The sequence below is a fragment of the Leucopleurus acutus genome, assembly GCF_964270905.1.
Source record: "Leucopleurus acutus genome assembly, chromosome: 6".
Classification (NCBI taxonomy): domain Eukaryota; kingdom Metazoa; phylum Chordata; class Mammalia; order Artiodactyla; family Delphinidae; genus Leucopleurus; species Leucopleurus acutus.
The window spans coordinates 7258440-7276903 of record NC_139149.1 but is presented as its reverse complement, the minus strand read 5'-3'; the positions used below and the strand labels follow the sequence as shown (position 1 = coordinate 7276903).

Below are 18464 nucleotides of genomic sequence, written 5' to 3'. Positions count from 1 at the left end.
AAAAGTTAAGATGGCATTAAGTTCTAAGACCTGATTTTATTAAATCAGTGCTAACTTTAAACTAATATTTGGTGATTTTGAAAATTTGGATTTGTGGATGTAAAAAGATTACGACATGCTGCCTTTAGTCTCCTAGAAATTTTTCTAGGGTTCATGTTTTCCTTGGGAGAAACTTAGGCAAAAACATATTTTTTTGTTCTTTGCAAGGTATTTCAGAAAATGAGTGAGCAGAACTAGTACTAGAATTATCAATTTCCTAATTCTGCTTCTACTACTGACAGCATTTTCACAAATGAGATTTCATAACCTTTCTTTATATTGGGACTTCCCTGTTGTTACAACATTTCTATTATTCTAGGTTTCTTTAGGGATACCTATTAAGCTATTAAGTGAATAAACTACTAAGCTAATTATTAATAGCTAATAAGCTAGTAAGACTTGCTTATCATTAGAAAATATATGTTATACATGTTCGTGTATAATATATATTATCAAATAAAAGCCAAGCTTTGGACATTTGGTAACTTAAAAATCTATTTTTACTCTCCTTAGTAATATAGCTTATATTAGAAGATTTCATTAAGTTGTTTTATTTCTGATATTTCCCCCTTTTCTCTCAGTGAGTTTTTAGCAGAAGACAGTCAAGAGAAATTTTGGAATTTTGTAGAAGCCAGTCAAAATATTGGATCATCAGATCATCACGGTAAAATTGAAGCAAATGCTTCTTTGACTTCGGTGTCTGGGAATATATTAGAAAAATTGATCTCTTTCAGAGTATGTGTGGCATGGCAGTTAATGGAATACATTTTTATATTTAATGACTAGAGTTGTGATGGTAGCCAGCAGAGTCAACACAAACTAGTAATTATTTTTGAAAAAGTTTATAACTTTGGTGATAAGAGCTACCTTTGATTTTTTTTTTTTTGTTTCTCCCCTTGTTTTTGTTCTTTTGTGTTCTTTTATTGGAAGTGCTACATGAATATTTTGTGGGAGTCAAATTCTTTTAAAATCATTTAGCATTTACTTAATAACCATCAGATTTGATTCACTTTCTTTTGTTATGAACTAATTATACAACTGATCTATTATCTGTTAAGTTTGTTATCATTAAGTTAGTGCCATCCAGAATGTTTTCCATTATGCATGCCAGCCACACACAACTGGAGTGTCAAGGTGTCAAATTAATGACAAGGTAAACTGTATCACTTGTTTACAGTTTCTGATGAGCTTTCACAAACATTTTCCAATTCAATATAAGCTACATAGAGTATGAACATTAATAGTCAAAGATGCTGATACATGAGTAGTTAAAACCTTGAGTATTACATTGACAGGCATAAGTCCTTGTTGAAGAGAAAATGTGTAAAAATTGTGTGACTGCTGTTAATATTTGGCTAATTGATTTTTAACTTTATGATATTTAAAAATTAATACATATGTAAAAAGTCAAGTCTGAATCTTTCTTCGTGATTTAAGTGCATAAAAGTTTTGAACAAGCTTTGGTTACATAATTTGTAAGCTTTAGTTACATAATTTGTAAGCTTTAGTTACATAATTTGGAGTCAGCTAGAGTTGTTTGAGTTATCAAAAAATCATTTTAGTTTATGACTTCATAAAACAAATTTATCAAAGTGAGTTTTGTAATGAATTTTGAATTCTGACGTTTAAAATGAAATTTCTTCAATATAAATGCTGATGTGCTCCTGGTTAAAATTAGGGGAGTATGAATTCTTGGAAGTGACCATGAAAGTATGTTAAACATTTTATTTGAAATACTAGTCATAGTCCCGCCACCCAAAGATAGTCACCGTTAACATTCTGGCAACATTTTAAGATATTTCTTTCTGATCTCTTTTTCTACTTAGAAGGTGCTAATGCCATATAGAACCTTTTACATTTTGCTTTTTTTTTTTTTTGCTGTACGCGGGCCTCTCACCGCTGTGGCCTTTCCCGTTGTGGAGCACAGGCTCCGGACACGCAGGCTCAGCGGCCATGGCTCCCGGGCCCAGCTGCTCCGCGGCATGTGGGATCCTCCTGGACCGGGGCACGAACCCATGTCCCCTGCATCGGCAGGCGAACTCCCAACGACTGCGCCACCAGGGAAGCCCCATTTTGCTTTTTTAAATGTGAAATATTTTTCTTAAATTTCTTTTTGGAATAGATAATAGTGGTTTAAAAGTCAAAGCTATACAAAAGGCTATACACAGAAAAATCTTATTCCTCCTGTTTCTCTTGGCTTTTTATAGCCATTTAAATTAATTTGTTTAGTCTTCAGTGTTTTTTTCTTTTTTACAATAAATACATAAGTATGTATTCCTATTTCTTATTCTTTCTAAGAGTAAGAAAAAATTGCGTACTATATACATTGTTTTGTACCTTGTGCTTTTCGTTTAATATATCCTGGGGATTTTTTCATACTGGTACACGCGTTTTTTTTCCCCTCAGATAATGTTCCAGTTGTTTTAATGCTTCTCCCCAAACTGCAGTTTCATTAGTATTCTTTAATATCTTGTACTTCCTCATCACACTGCTCCATCTTGTTGGGTTATTTGAATAGATAACCTATGCAGACACTGTGGTTACAAAGACAAGTCATAGTTTCGGGCTTTGGGGCCCCAAAGGCTCTTTGGGAGGGGCAGTTAGTAAGTAGGTAAATGAGTAAATGATGTGCTAAGTGAAAGAGGTAAGCGAAGAAATATTACGGGAGCAAAGAAGAGATGAACTTGGTCCAGTGAGGCATGGGGTAGGGATAGGTGGTGCCTCCCTGGAATAGGTGCTCTCACAGCTGAATTCTTCCTGAGGAAGAAAGTAGGAGTTAGTCATCCAGGTAAGTGGGAGAATTGCAGTCTAGGGAGAGGGAATAGTCTGAACAAAGGGAAGAAACGTCCAATTGCATGGTGTACTTCAAGGAATTCTAAGCATTTGACAGCAGTTCAGGACAGTATAGTGGTAACATTTTGCAATCAGTATGCTTTTGTAACACATAGCTTTATACTTTATGAACTATCTTATTTGGATACCTCTAGTCATACAGAATTATTTTGGTTAATGTTCTTCCTGACAGGTACTGATTATTCCTATTATCATGCAATATTGGAAGTTGCATTTCAGTTTCTGTCACGACTACAGCAGAATCTGTTGAAATTTTGTCTGTCTCTTCACTCCTACTCAGCGACAATTCAAGCCTTCCAGCAGGTGAGTTCAGTGCTTACACGTGACAGTATTCTTTAGTGGTTGCATATCTTGATCGGCTGTATTGCAGTTGTCCTGGCATTGTATTACAGAACTATACCTTTTCTACCTGAAATTGTCTAGGATTTACAATTTGTTTATAAATAATAAGCAAAATTGATGATGTTACATCTTCAAATAACATATTATAAAAAATATAATTTGCACTTATTTTCATTTAAGGAAAAATAAAATATCTACACAAAAAACTGCCTACCAGACTTTATTTATACAGCACAGGTGAAGAGAGAGGCGATACAGTTTTTGCTAAACCAGTTAACCCTGAGTGTGATCATAGCTTGTAGATCTAAAAGCGGTTCACGGGAAATACAGCAGATAGGAAATGTGAAACAATATCACAGGAATACAGTCAGGAAAAGCTAGGATGAGGAAAGCTTTTTAGTAAAATAATCTGATTTTGTCAACAAGTAAGTTAAAAGGAAAAGAAAAGTGGGAAGGAGGAGCTTCAAGAGAGACTTTAAAAAGGTGTCAACTGGGGCTTCCCTGGTGGCCCAGTGGTTGAGAATCTGCCTGCCAATGCAGGGGACACGGGGTCAAGCTCTGGTCTGGGAAGATCCCACATGCTCTGGAGCAACTGGGCCCATGAGCCACAACTACTGAGCCTGCGCGTCTGGAGCCTGTGCTCCGCAACAAGAGAGGCCGTGACAGTGAGAGGCCCACGCACTGCAATGAAGAGTGGACCCCGCTTGCCGCAACTAGAGAAGGCTCTTGCACAGAAACGAAGACTCAACACAGCCAGAAATAAATAAATAAATAAATTTAAAAAGGTGTCAACTTAATTCAACGTGTGGATCTTGTTGGATTTTTTAAAAAAAATTATTTATTTTTATTTTTGGCTGTGTTGGGTCTTTGTTGCTGCGCGTGGGTTCTTCCCCAGTTGTGGTGAGCAGGGGCTACTCTTCGTTGCGGTGCGCGGGCCTCTCGTTGGGTGGCTTCTCTTGTTGCAGAGCACGGGCTCTAGGTGCGTGGGCCTCAGCAGCTGTGGCACTTGGGCTCAGCAGTTGTGGTTTGCAGGCTCTGGAGCATAGGCTCAGCAGTTGTGGTGCGCAGGCCCAGTTGCTCCGCGGCATGTGGGATCCTCCTGGACCAGGGCTCGAAACTGTGTCCCCTGCATTGGCAGGCGGATTCTTAACCACTGCGCCACCAGGGAAACCCCTTATTGGATTTTGAGTTGAACAAACTCGTAAAAAATAGCAAGAGAATCAAAGGTGTGTATGCTGATTGTATGTTTGGTATAAAAGAATTGTTCATTTTAAAACCTTTTTTTTATTCTGAAATAAAAACAGCATAGAAAATGACTCACAAGAAATATACAGTATAAAGAATTATAACGAAGTAAACACTCTTGTAATTTTCACCCCGGTCAGGAAATTGAATTTAGCCAGGCACCATGGAAGCCCTTGATGTGCTGTGTCCCCATCACAGCTGACTTTTGCCCTTCAAAAGGAATCACTTTCTTCTGTTGGAATCATTTACTGTTTTGTTTGTTTTTTTTAAAAATTTCATTGCCCAAGAGTTCATCACCAAACAATAGAGTGTAATCTTGCCCAGTTTTAAAAAAATTATTAATTTTTTGGGGGGGTGAGTGGTCTCTTAATTTATAGGTTCTCCCTCTATCCCTTTCTTTTCTGTTGAATAACTTATACTGTTTGCCCTATCAATTTTTTTTTTTCTTTGGCCCCAGCAAGGCCCTTGCTGGATCTTAGTTCCCCGACCAGGGATTGAACCCAGGGCCCCGGCAGTGAAAGCGCTGAGTCCTAACCACTGGACCACCAGGGAATTCCCAATAGGTTGCTATCATTGCAGAAATTTCTCTTGTACAGCACTCGTCTATAAGAATAAGGGTGTTACTCTGTTTTTCCCCTCTCCCCTTTTCTTACAACAGCTTTGTATGGGATTTGACACTGAGACTTTTTCTGCTCAATTTGATGTGAAATTAGTTTTCCTTAACTTTTGGAGGTCGGCATGGTTCCCTATTCTGTTGATTTTATGTTGTGTTAAAATAGGGTGGCTTTAAAAAAAGGTAGCTTTTGCTTTTTGAAATTTCCTGACTCTGCTCCCCTCTTTCACTTTTATATTTGGGCTTTTTCTTTTATTGGCTTTTATCTCTGTCCTGCTTGAGTTTTATTCTGCCCTCAACAGTTTGTCCTTAGAGGTGGGGCCCTTTCCTGGAAGGGAGTCCTAGCCTGTGAGTTATGAGTTCACAGTGGTCAGACTGCCTTGTGCTTACCTGTACTAGGTGAAACAAAACCCGTCGGCCCACCATACTTTCCAGTGAAAACCTTTTGGCTGTTTTGGGGTTTTCTTGTTTTCAGGATCATCAGAATCTCTGCAGTTTCCCTCTACTTCTATGGCCTCTGATAACCGCAGGTCATTTTTGTCTTTTGTATCATGGGGATTTCCTTCCACCTAGTTTTGTCATAAATGTGGTCCACTGGCTTTTGTTTTCATTTTTGCTTTGTTTTTATGGGAGAACTTGGGAAGATTGAAAAACTATGCTGCCGGTGGCCATCAATACAGAATTGTATTACTTTTTTTTTTTTTGCGGTACGTGGGCCTCTCACTGTTGTGGCCTGTCCCGTTGCGGAGCACAGGCTCAGCGGCCATGTCTCACAGGCCCAGCCGCTCCTTGGCATGTGGGATCTTCCTGGACCGGGGCATGAACCCGTGTCCCCTGCATTGGCAGGTGGACTCTCAACCACTGCACCACCAGGGAAGCCCTGTATTACTTTTTTTAAAAGTGTGATAATGGTAGTATGTTTTTTTAAAAAAATCTCTGTGTTTTGGGAGTTCCCAGGTGGCCTAGTGGTTAGGATTCTGGGCTTTCACTGCCATGGCCTGGATTCAAACCCTGGTCGGGGAACTGAGATCCTGCAAGCCGTGCGGCCGGCCAGAAAAAAAAAAAAAACCAACAAAACACTTCTGTGTTTTATTGAGACATAGTGAAACATTATAAATGAAATGCTATTTGGAGATTGTGTCCAAATGATCCAGTGGAGTGTGGTAGGAAGGTGGAAGAAATGAGATTGGCCATGAACTGATAATTACTGAAGCTGGGTCATGGGTACATAGGGGTTTATTGTACTGTTCTTTCTTCTTACAAACACAAGTTTGTAAGTTTTGTAATAATTTACAAAAAAGAAGAAAAATGTAATGGAAAGTTTTAATATTAATTTTTCATAGCAAGCTTTCCATTTCTCCCCATCTGTTCTTAATTATTTGTATTCCAGCAGTAGAAAAGGACATTCAGTAGGAATGTGTTACATAAATGACATCAGTGTGTACCCAGACCTTGTCAGTGTGTCCTTTCCTTTCCCCATCTCTATACACTCATGCTTTTCAGTATGCCTCCCGTTTAAGTTGCAGGTGGACTTATCTCATTGTGCCTGGGCGTTAGTGCATTTCACTCTAAACATACCCCACATCTCATTCAGCCTTTCCTTTGAATATCTTAGTGTGCTCCTTGGATAATTTTACCTTTCCATCTGTACTCTTTTTTTAGGCCCCGTTGGTTTTTTAGATTCAGTGTCATCCTGTTTCAGGGAGGGGCTTCACATTAATCTGCGTATTATACTTAATTAGGACTGCATTGTTATACTTTGACACTTACAATTGACATTTGTAAGCTTAGTTTTCTACAAGGTACTGTGTTCCCTGGATATCTTTTTTTTTTAACATTTAAAAAATAATTATTTATTTTTGGCTGCATTGGGTCTTCGTTGCTGCGTGCGCACAGGCTTTTCTCTAGTTGCAGCAAGCGGGGGCTACCCTTCATTGTGGTGCACGGGCTTCTCATCGCGGTGGCTTCTCTTGTGGCGGAGCACGGGCTCTAGGTGCACGGGCTCAGTAGTTGTGGCGCAGGGGCTTAGTTGCTCTGCGGCATGTGGGATCTTCCTGGACCAGGGCTCAGACCCGTGTCCCCCGCATTGGCAGGGGATGCTTAACCACTGCGCCACCAGGGAAGTCCCCCCCTGGATATCTTTTGATATCTTCTGAGATAGAATTTTAAAGTTCTGTTTTGGGGATAATAATAACACCTACCTCATGGAATGATATTGGGAGGAACTAGATGAAATAATACAAAGAAAACAGTGAAACGTAAAGCTCTTTCTGTCACATAATGGGTGTTCGGTAGATGTTAATTTCTGCTTTTACTAATGTTGTTTTATTATTATTTTATTACCTATTTAGAATATTCATGTTTTTGTCTTGTTTTTGGTTAGAGATAATTTTTAAAAATGTCTGTGTCTTAAATGACAGATAGCAGCTGATGAACCTCCACCAGAAGGATGTAGTTCATTTTTTTCAGTGCATGGAAAGAGGACTTGTGATTTTGATACCCTTGAGACTCTTCTACTAACAGCTTCTGAAAGGTAGATTGTGTGTTTCTTTATTTAAACGTCATGCATTCATTGTGCTTTCTTCTATATCAGGTCCACCGTCTGATTTTTCGTACGGGTTTTTTAGTCCGTAGGTATAGTGGTTTAGAATGTGAATTCTGGAACCAGAACCAACTAGATTTAAGTCCCAGCTCCATCACTTAAAATAGTTTTGTGAATTTAGGCAAATTACATAACCTTTCTTTCCTCATCTTGTTTCGAAATAGAGATAATAAGAGTACTTACTGTTATTGTTACTTAGTAACAAATGACTGTATCGGAGAGATTACCTAGGCTTTGTCATCAGCTTAGTAAAGAATATTCTGTGTATTAAAGCCAGTGCCTGGAGTAATGATATTAATGATAATGATCTCTCAGGATAGTATTAGTTTCAGACAAAGGAGACTATTTAAGATAATTGCAAGCTTAATTTGAATATTAAATTGGTAATCAATGGGCTGATTTTTTTGCTTAAAGGTAGGTTTCCTGTGGTGGACAAATAACAATAGGTACCTCTTGCTGTCTGCCTAGGGCAGTAACCCCTCTGTACATCCTCCAATGCTGTTAGAAATTGTATAACAGCGATCTCTCTCTCTCATACTGCCCTGCTCTACCGGAAGTGCCAGGCGGTGTTTTAGGTGGGGAAATTCTTCTTTAGTGAGATTATCTGCTCAGCACCTGTCCTCTGCCCACCAAATGGTATGAGTGCTTTTTCCTCAGGGTGATAACCAGAAACTCAGTGAGCATTCAGCTGTCTGGGGTGAGGTATGGACATTCAAAATTGGCTGCATAGTAAAGTGCTGTTTCCTTGGGGAAAACAAAATTGGCTGACTTGAAAAATTCTTTCTTTAATTTGTTACAATAATGCAGACCTTTATAAAGAAAAGAGTGATAATGTCTCCTCTTCTGAGAGGTGGTAATTATTTTTAATGGATTGGCATATATCCTTTTATACTTTTTTCTGTGGTTATAAATTTATACAGGTAGGTAGGTTTATTTTTATAAGGGGCATTTTCCACTTAGTACGTGTAGGTATACCTCCTTAAGAAGGATTGGTAGGTCTTAAAGTCTGTGCATTAAGATCTGCTAATATCTTGATGTCATTCTTAGAGAAGTTTTCTTGAGGGGGGAGTTTTAAAATTTATGAGGATAACCTAAATTTTAGATGCAGTAGTAGGATGATCATAATAGTAAAAATGATAGAGGAGGGAGATGCTGTAATTGGGAAGTTACACGCTTAGATTTATCCTCTGCTTTTTTGCATTATTTGCACTTAGGTCTTCAGATAAAAAGGTAATTACATTCTATTTATATGGTAGAATAGTTTACTTAAGTTTTAGTACTATGAGGGCTGGACGTGTATCCTTTTTCTGGCTTTTTTACCCCCTGCTCTAGAAATTGGTAACAATTATTAGTCAAAGTCTACATTTTAAGGTTAGTATTTATATAATGTACATTCGTTAATTTTAATTATGAACAAATAAGACTCATACCTGTTTTGTTTTCAGTATTCTTACTAACTGAAAACTATTTAAGATGCTTATAATGTTTGCTTAAATTATCATTGCTGTAGCTTCATTTTGTACTGTTTTTAATGTTTAAAAGCTTTTTTAAGTTAACAATTTTAAGCTTTTAATATTTATTTTCAGACCAAAACCTTTATTGTTTAAAGGAGATCACAGATATCCCTCATCTAATCCTGAAAGCTCAGTGGTTATTTTCTACTCTGAGATTGGCTCTGAGGAGTTTTATAAGTTTCACCGACAACTTGTATCAAAAAGCAGTGCAGGCAAAATCAATTACGTATTCAGACATTATATATCTGTAAGTATTGACTTATTTTATGACTGTTTTAAATATTAGTTTGCCCACCACAACCTTAGCACTTCAGCTAATAATTTCCCCCTTTATAAAATGATTTGAACTACTTTTTTGGGAAGTGTAGTACTTTCATCAAATCTGTTATTTGCACATAGGAGGTACTTTGCTTGCCTTTCTGAAGAAATGTAAAACAATATGCCTAAAAAATGGCCGTATAAAATTGACATTCTATTTCAGCTTTGATTTTTTTTTTTTTTTCCTGGCCATGCCATGCGGCTCCTGGGATCCTAGTTCCCCGACCAGGGATTGAACCCGCGGCCCTGGGCAGTGAAAGCACAGAGTCCTAACTACTGGACCGCCAGGAAATTCCCTACGTTCTATTTCAAAATGAACCATGTAAATTATATTTAATTTGGTCCAGATTTAATATGGTCATCATACTATGGAACTGATTCTTGAATTCACTTCCTTTCCAAACCCTTTTTTTTTCTTTTTGGCATCTTTTTATTTGATAGAAAAAGGATTTCTAAAGAGGTAAACTCAGGCAGAATTGATTTAAAATTAAACTTTCGAAACCTTGTGTGGCATTTAGCATTTAAAATATTTATATGTAAAGATCGTTGGCCTTTAAAGTTTCTGTGTCATGTTAAGCTCAGTAAATATCGGATGTTAAGTCCATGGGAAAGTAAAATAAAAATTTTAAATGAAAATTTATGTGAGCAGAAACAGATTTATCAATATCCAGTTTTGGACACCTGCCCCCACCCCCCTCCCGCCTTGCTCTATTGCTGTTTTTTTTTTTTAATATTTATTTATTTATTTGGCTGTGTCAGGTCTTAGTTGCGGCACGCAGGATCTTTTGTTGCAGCACGCAGGCTCTTCGTTGGGGCATGTGGGCTTCTCTCTAGTTGTGGCGTGTGGGCTCTAGAGTGCGCGGGCTTAGTTGCCCCACCGCACATAGGATCTTAGTTGCCCAACCATGGATCAAACCTGCGTCCCCTGCATTGGAAGGTGGATTCTTAACCACTGGACCACCAGGGAAGTCCCTATTGCTGGTATTTAAAGGGCCATCCTTATTCAGGATGATGGTAAGCCTGTGACATTAGGTCAGCCCAAACCCTGCCTGAAGACATTTAAAGTCAGTAAAAAAATGTACACACACACACACACATTTACACACACGGTCTCAACAAAGCACTTCTAGGTTTGAAACCTCACCAGTTTTCAACCCTGCGTAGGTTCCGGAAATGCTTTTTTGTTTTCTCCATTTCTTCACATGGTTTGGTGACCTTTGCCCTTTCCGCTATCCCATCATCTGTTTTTTGTTTTTTTAAAATTTTTTTTTTAAATTTACTTTTGGCTGCCTTGGGTCTTTGTTGCCGCGGGCGGGCTTTCTCTAGTTGTGATGAGTGGGGGCTACTCTTTGTTGCGGTGCGCGGGCTTCTCATTTTGCTGGCTTGTCTTGTTGCGGAGCGCCGGCCCTAGAGCACGTGGGCTTCAGTAGTTGTGGCTCGCAGGCTCTAGAGGGCAGGCTCAGTAGTTGTGGCACACGGGCTTAGCTGCTGTGCGGCATGTGGTATCTTCCCAGACCAGGGATCGAACCCGTGTCCCCTGCATTGACAGGCGGATTCTTAACCACTGCGCCACCAGGCAAGCCCCCTTCATCTGGTTTTGTTTCTACCTTGGAATTCCCGTTCTCACACTTGTGGCAGGATCCACAATCTAAGGATTCCCATGGAAGTTCAAGCATGTTTTGAGTGTGTAATCCTAGGTGATGGCTATGTGACATTAACATGGTCAGGCCCTGTATGCTGTGATGCATAAAGAGCTAGGAGGGAATGCGTGGAGAGCTGAGTGGTGATGGTGGAATACTTGCTCTGCTTGCAGAATCCCAGGAAGGAGCCTGTTTACCTCTCTGGCTATGGTGTGGAGTTGGCCATTAAGAGCACTGAGTACAAGGCCAAGGATGATACTCAGGTGAAAGGTGAATTTGTAAATTAAGACCAATGTGTTTTCTTTTCTTTAAATATGAGTTAAAGGGGAATTTGTTTCTTTAATGAAAAAGAATAGATTTAGGAGTATTATGAACCTATGTTTGAATCTTGGTTCTGCTATATCTGAGTTGGGTGACAAATTCTTTAGGTCCTAATTTTTTCCTCTGTAGAGTTCAGATAATGATATATGCCTCTTGAAGTATTTTTGAGGAGAAAATAAGATGTAGAGGTAAAGAATTTAACGACTTTTTTTCACAAAAGAGTTCAGTAAGTAGTAGCTATTGTTATTGATGATAGGTAGTTCACAAATAGTAATTAATTTGTGACCCAGTGTGAAATCTTAAGCTATCATATAATTAACAAACAGTTTCATGTTTTTATATTATTTTCTGCACTTGGAACAGTTTACTGTGGATACTTCCTGTTGTAATATTCTAGGGTTTTGAATTATTTCAACAAGTTTTATGCGTAATCTTTTTATGTCCTTTGAGCTTGTTTTAAAAGTAAAAATGATTGGTTTTGGTACATGGAAGATAGCCTAGTACTTCATTATCCTGTCCTCAATAATTATATTTAGGATTAAGTTGCCTAGTTGCAAATTCCTCAGAATTTTGATATTGGAAAATCCGTTATTCATAATTTTAAAGGTATTAATTTTGAAATATTTAACATGTAAAAATTTCCACAGTTTAAGGAAAAACACATTCTTTCTTTATCCAGGAACACAGGATATATCAAAAACTCATTTATTGTGTGTTTGTTAACCACTGTGTTAGTTGAGGTATTCAACATTTTAAATCTATTATAGTTTCAAATTTTTTTCAAATTCTATGAAGTTAATATTTTTCTTTCTAATCGGAGTGATTAGACATGTATTTGCTGTGCTTTTGTAGGAACTGAAGTTAACACCACAGTGATTGGTGAAAATGATCCTATTGATGAAGTTCAAGGATTTCTCTTTGGAAGATTAAGGTATGTATATTCTTTTGGGAAAGGGTCTTATTCTCTTTAAACCTCCAGCCTTCTTCACTTTGCAAGCATCCTCTTTCTCTTTACTGCCTGAGTTACGGATCTCCCAACAATACTTTATGTATGTGATCTGATATGAGGAGATGGCCAGTTAGTTTGTAGTACAGTTTATGATTTCTGGTAATTCTGAAGCACATTATTCTTACATGATACTATGGCTGCCTGCTTATGGCTTAAATTGATTTATTTTCTGGACCTTGCAGTTGATAGCCTAAAGTCACATGCCATTTTTTGATTCACATAATAGGAGAAATCTAATTGTTTTATGCATTCTTTTCCTGAGGAAAATCAAATGTGTTTTACGTTAGAGAGGTCATAGCTATTATTTATTTATTTTTTTGCTTGTTTGTTTCTTATCTCTTTTTAAAAAAATTTTATTTTATTGAATTATAGTTGGTTTACAATGTTGTATTTATAGCTATTTACTTATACTAAACATAGTTTGAAAAATTGCAAAAGAGTTGTAGTAGGAGGTGTGGTAGATTTTATATATGTTCAGTTGAAATACATTTTATTACAATTCACTTTATATGAAAGAGGATAGGAAATGGCTTTTTGAAGAAAATTCCATAACTGTTTTATGAAAGCATAATAGAATTTTATAGCTGAAAAATGTTCTTAGCTGTTATTTTAAATGCGGCAGTTATTTCTGTTATGATTTGATCATTGTTCAGAGCCCTGAATTCTTCTTTATCTGGAAATCTTAATTAGGACATCTGTGGTGTGCTTTTTATTTTTTTTAATAGAAATAGTATGTGTAGGTGCAGTTTCATATATTTTAGCTTTAACATTTGACCCAGTGAAATGACAGCTAGACTAACAGTTTAGTAGAGATGACTTTGTTGATGTTGAGTGACTGTGCAAATGTTGAGTTCATCCTGTGCAAATGCACATTTCTTTGTGTTGAACATCAGTTATGGCCTTATTAATATGCAGTCAGGTTCCATTTTTACTGCATCCAGGTTTCCAAGAATCCCTTTTCATATTCATGTTTTATATGTTTGTTTGTTGGATAGCATTATGATTTCATGTGTTTATAGCACAAAGGTAGTATGTAGAATATTGAAGACAATTTCCTTTTTGGACACTCAGAATAGTTACTTAACTACCTAAAGTAAGTGACCCATTTTAAGGTATTTTTATCATGAAGAAAAGTATAGTAACTGGAATGGATTGCTGGGATGGTGAAGGATCTGAGTAGATATTTTACTTTCGGCAGGTTGCATTTAAGAAATTTTGAGTTTTTAGTCTTAAAAACAGGATTACTCTGTTCCGTCTGTCTGTCTGATCCAAATGATCGATCTCTGCCTCTGAAAACTTCTGTTTTACTAACTTTAAATAGAATGCACTGTATTTCAAGATAAAACTAAACAAAACGCAATAATCTTGGTTAGCTTGAATTATATTCATGTGACTAAAGGATTTATGAGCATGTAGCTGAAAGAAACTCATTTTGGGATTGGAAGCAAGGTATTTCCAATTTTATTTTGAGAAACTAAAAAGGTTCTGGAAAGGATGGAGAATAATATAACATACCCCTGTACTCACCACCCAGAATTGACTGTTTCTATTGTACTTGCTTTTCTGTACCAAAGAATTGTTTATCAAGCTTTTTTTCCCTGCAACATAACACCTTCTTTTATTTGAAGAAAGAGAGAACCAAGATGAGTAAAACACAGCAGGTAGAGTTGAGGTCCCCTCTGTTCCCTACTCTCAGTCCCACTCTTCTCCCTCCCCCAACACAGAGAGTCACTGTTGTAGTGATTCATTTTTTAATCTGTAAATTTTATGGTTTTTAAATTAACTCATACTTTTCTATATTAACTTGTTTCTTAAGAATAATTTAATATTTTTCCTATATTGTAGGAATTTTCCTGTTACTAAGTGGGGAGAGTTGTGAAGATAAATTTGGGGTCAACTTCTAAATGTGCTTTGGGAAAGAAAAGACACCTGAAAAGGATTGATTTTATGTTTCTTTCAGAGACCTGCACCCTGACCTGCAGGGACAGTTGAAAGAACTCAGAAAGCATCTTGTTGAGAGCACCAATGAAATGGCACCTTTAAAAGTTTGGCAGTTGCAAGGTAATAAAAACGTAGAGGAATCATTCTAAATTTTATGGTATTTAAAAAAATAGAATTTGAATTTAATTGTATTTATTCACAAATTTTAAGGATCATGTGATTAATTGTGATTTATTAGAAAAGAAAGGAAGAAAGTCCTTTTGTAGACAAATTACACTCTGCAGAGTAATATATATTTGTAGATGAGTTACCAGATCTTTCTTTGTGTGACCAGGTGCATAAGCTTGTAACAAGTTTGTTTTAATCTTTGTGTTTCTATATGTATACATTTATTACACAGTTGGATGTTAAAGGCATGTCAGTATGGCAGGATGTATGTGTGCTTTTCTGGTCCAAAGAACTATGTGTCAAGGTTTTCTTTCCCAGCATAATTTACTAAAATCTTTTGCTGTACTTTGTGTTATGTTGAAAATCCAGAAGAAGGAAAAGAGTTTGGGGTGGATTAATCCTGTGCTAAATGTGTTGGTATATGCCTTAGTGTTTATGCAGGCAGATCAAGGAACGGCTACAGTAAACACTCTAGGGGCCTATGAAGTGAGTAAAACCTTCAATTCAACCATGGGCATGCTTTGAAATGGCATTCTAGGGCATTCTTAATTACCAAGAAAATAGTGGGAAATAAGTGTGCTTTTTTCCTATTTCTTTCTCATTGCTGTGGATGAATACACTTTAACTTGCGTTTGATGTTGTTGCAGATCTAAGTTTTCAGACTGCTGCCCGAATCTTGGCTGCTCCTATTGAGTTAGCTCTGGTGATTATGAAGGATCTTAGCCAAAATTTTCCTACCAAAGCCAGGTAACATAGAGTAATAAGGCTTTGAGACATTCTTCTTTTTAACATATGCCTAATTATCTTCATGTTTATGCATAAAATGAAGCCATTAAAATATGAAACTGCTTAGGAAATTAAAGTTGTCTTACTACCAGCACTATATTGTTAATGGCCCATCTTCCCGAGAAGGCGACAAGCCCCTGTGTTGTGTGGTTGAAGAGAGCAGTCTAGGTTGTGTTCCTGGCACTGCCTCTTGCTAGTTGTGTGAACTTTGTAAATAATCACGTTCCTCAGCAGTAAAACAGAAACAACAACACCTACCTTTCAGGATTAGATGAGTTAACAAAATTTAATGTATGTAGATGTAACTAACTTAGGGTCTGGCATGGACTCTGGTGTTTTTCTTCCTGAAGAGTTTCTTATATATCATCTTACTCATTTTTTTTTAAAATTAATTAATTAATTAATTAATTAATGGCTGTGTTGGGTCTTCGTTTCTGCGCCAGGGCTTTCTCTAGTTGTGGTAAGCGGGGGCCACCCTTCATCGCGGTGCGCGGGCTTCTCACTATCACGGCCTCTCTTGTTGCGGAGCACAGGCTCCAGACACACAGGCTCAGTAATTGTGGCTCACAGGCCCAGCTGCTCCGCGGCATGTGGGATCTTCCCAGACCAGGGCTCAAACCTGTGTCCCCTGCATTGGCAGGCAGACTCTCAACCACTGCGCCACCAGGGAAGCAATCATCTTACTCATTCTTGATGAAGGAAATGAATCATAGAGACTGACTTGTTCATATTGACAGATTAAGATTTTGAATGCAGCTTTTCTGCTATTGCTTTCAATTGTATAATGGTCCTCCACATCTCATAAATACAAGGCAAACCTGTTTTAAAAGCCACATTTTCAGAAACTTAAATAATTGTCAGTCCTTTTCTTGAGTCACTGAATGAGGTGTTTTGACTTCTGATATGTTTTATAAATTTGTTTATTTGATTAGTCTTGGGAAAATACTTCTTAGACAGGACTTAAGAATCATATAGTACATTATCATTTAATCAAGCATGCTATTGAAGATATACATGTGCTTAAATAGCTTGAACAATCTGCTGCCTTAACTTATTGAACAATATCCTTAGCCTGTGAGCTGTAGAGATCATATACAGGAATAGAGTTACATATATTTAACTAAGATCTTGGAAATAATTGCACTCGCATCAAAGTGCAATTATTACTGTTACTTTTCCTTGGTTTTATATCTTGTGATAATAAACAAATACATAATAAACAAATACACACATCTGAGAGGAGGAATATATTTATCAATTGTAAAGGTTTAAGGTTTTTTCCATTTAGTTTTTTGTAATTTATGGAGCAATGTGTTATTTCGTATAGGGAAATTGAAGTCTTTTATATCAAATACTAAACTAAGCACTGATAATGTTTTTATTTCCTTAGGGCAATAACAAAAACAGCCGTGAGTTCAGAACTTAGAACCGAAGTGGAAGAGAATCAGAAGGTATGAACCAATGGAAAATAGTGGGCTTTCTGTTTTGTATTATATCTTTAAAGATGCGGAAATGTGAGTTAAATCAGTGACATTTAATAGTTTTACTCTTCTTTTATTAAAGACGATGGTATTTTGATTCATTTCTGTAATCTTTTTTATACTTTCAGTAGTTAATCAAAGTTGAATATGAATATATAATTCAAAGCATCAAATGGTGCTACCTGTTTCTTTAGAAAAAAGCACCCCCGCCAACATGTCTCACTCCCTGTGTGACCCCCTTCCCAGAAGCATCTGCTTTCAACTCCTAGTTGATTCTTTGGATATTTATCTCCAGATTCCAGCAAACTTAAATTGGTACTTTCTCAGTTTCCAATCTTATGTATTGGCCTTCTGTTACAAGGACGAGGTCTGACTTTCTTTCACTGCTCTCCCCACTTCTCCCACTGTCTACCAGTACTCCATATTGGCACTTTCCCCATCTTTCTACCATCCCTGTGTTTTTGTCATGGTTTTATCAGTTTTTGATCTGCTTCACTATGGACTGGTTTTTCTTTATGTCTAGTACACACCAGTTATCCTGAGACCTTCCTTTAACCTCTTTTTTTTGGATCTCCTATTTCTTGGATTCCATGTCTTCTTTGTTTTTGGTTTACTCCCTTATTTTGGTGCAGCAAATCATTCTTCATGGGAAAGGTTGCATGTGGGGTAAATTTCAGACTCTGAGAAATCAGTTTTCCATTTTGTTTTTTTGTTTGTTTGTTTGTTTTCGGCTGCGCTGAGCGGCAAGAAGGATCTTAATTCCCCAACTGGGGATCGAACCCACGCCCCCTGCAATGGAAGCGTGGAGTCTTAACCACTGGACTGCCAGGGAAGTCCCTTCCATTTCTGTTTTTATTGATAGCTTGGCTGGGTATAGAATTCTAGGTTGGAAGTCATTTAGAAGTTTGAAGTTATTGCTCCTTGGAATTTTGGTTTCCATTATGGCTTTTGAGAAGTCTGAAGCCTTTGTATGAGATCTGGCTTTTCTTTCTGGAATCATGTAGGGTCTTTTCTTTGACCCTAGTAATCTGAAATTCCATAGTGATAATGCCTTTTTAAAAAGTCTTTGTACTCTTGGGTGGTTGGTGGCCCTTTAAATCTGGAAAATCCTTTCCTTTAGTATTGGGAAATTTTCTGGGCATATTTCTTTGCATTTCTTCTTCTCTTTGGTTTCTCTTTTCTGTTTTCCTAGAATTCCTATTTATTCTTAAGATGTTATATCTCCCTGACTAGTTTGGCCTAATTAAAAATCTTTTATTTCCTGTTTTCCAGTTCTTTTGTTGTTTATTTTTAAACTTTCTGGGAAGGATTTTCAGACCACTTGTTGAGATTTCTTTCTTTAGTTGTCAAATTTTTAATTTACAAGGGTTATTTTTGAATTCTTCTTTTTATGGTGTTGTCTTATCCTTCTGAAGATATCGATGGTTCATGTATGTGTTTTCTTTTCTCTGCATGGTCTGTTCCCTCTTAAGGTGCCTTTCTTTTTGTCTTGTTCTCTTGTCTTTAATGTTAGAGGCTTTCCTTAGATGTCTGGTGATCTCTCACTAACAGCTCATATTAGACAGTGAGGCAATAAAAAACTGATTGAAAGC

The 18464-nt window shown here is 37.2% G+C and overlaps 1 protein-coding gene across 1 annotated transcript in view; it reads left to right on the top strand.

Moving 5' to 3' along the window:
* Nucleotides 1-18464, top strand: part of UGGT1 (UDP-glucose glycoprotein glucosyltransferase 1) — a 118879-nt gene that overhangs the window by 9454 nt on the left and 90961 nt on the right. The window contains exons 3-11 of the mRNA XM_082841767.1: nt 621-703; nt 3065-3195; nt 7513-7625; nt 9281-9455; nt 11340-11436; nt 12340-12418; nt 14457-14557; nt 15253-15352; nt 16782-16842. Of these exons, the coding sequence (XP_082697893.1) occupies nt 621-703; nt 3065-3195; nt 7513-7625; nt 9281-9455; nt 11340-11436; nt 12340-12418; nt 14457-14557; nt 15253-15352; nt 16782-16842 (940 nt within the window). The remainder of the gene's footprint in view (nt 1-620; nt 704-3064; nt 3196-7512; nt 7626-9280; nt 9456-11339; nt 11437-12339; nt 12419-14456; nt 14558-15252; nt 15353-16781; nt 16843-18464) is intronic.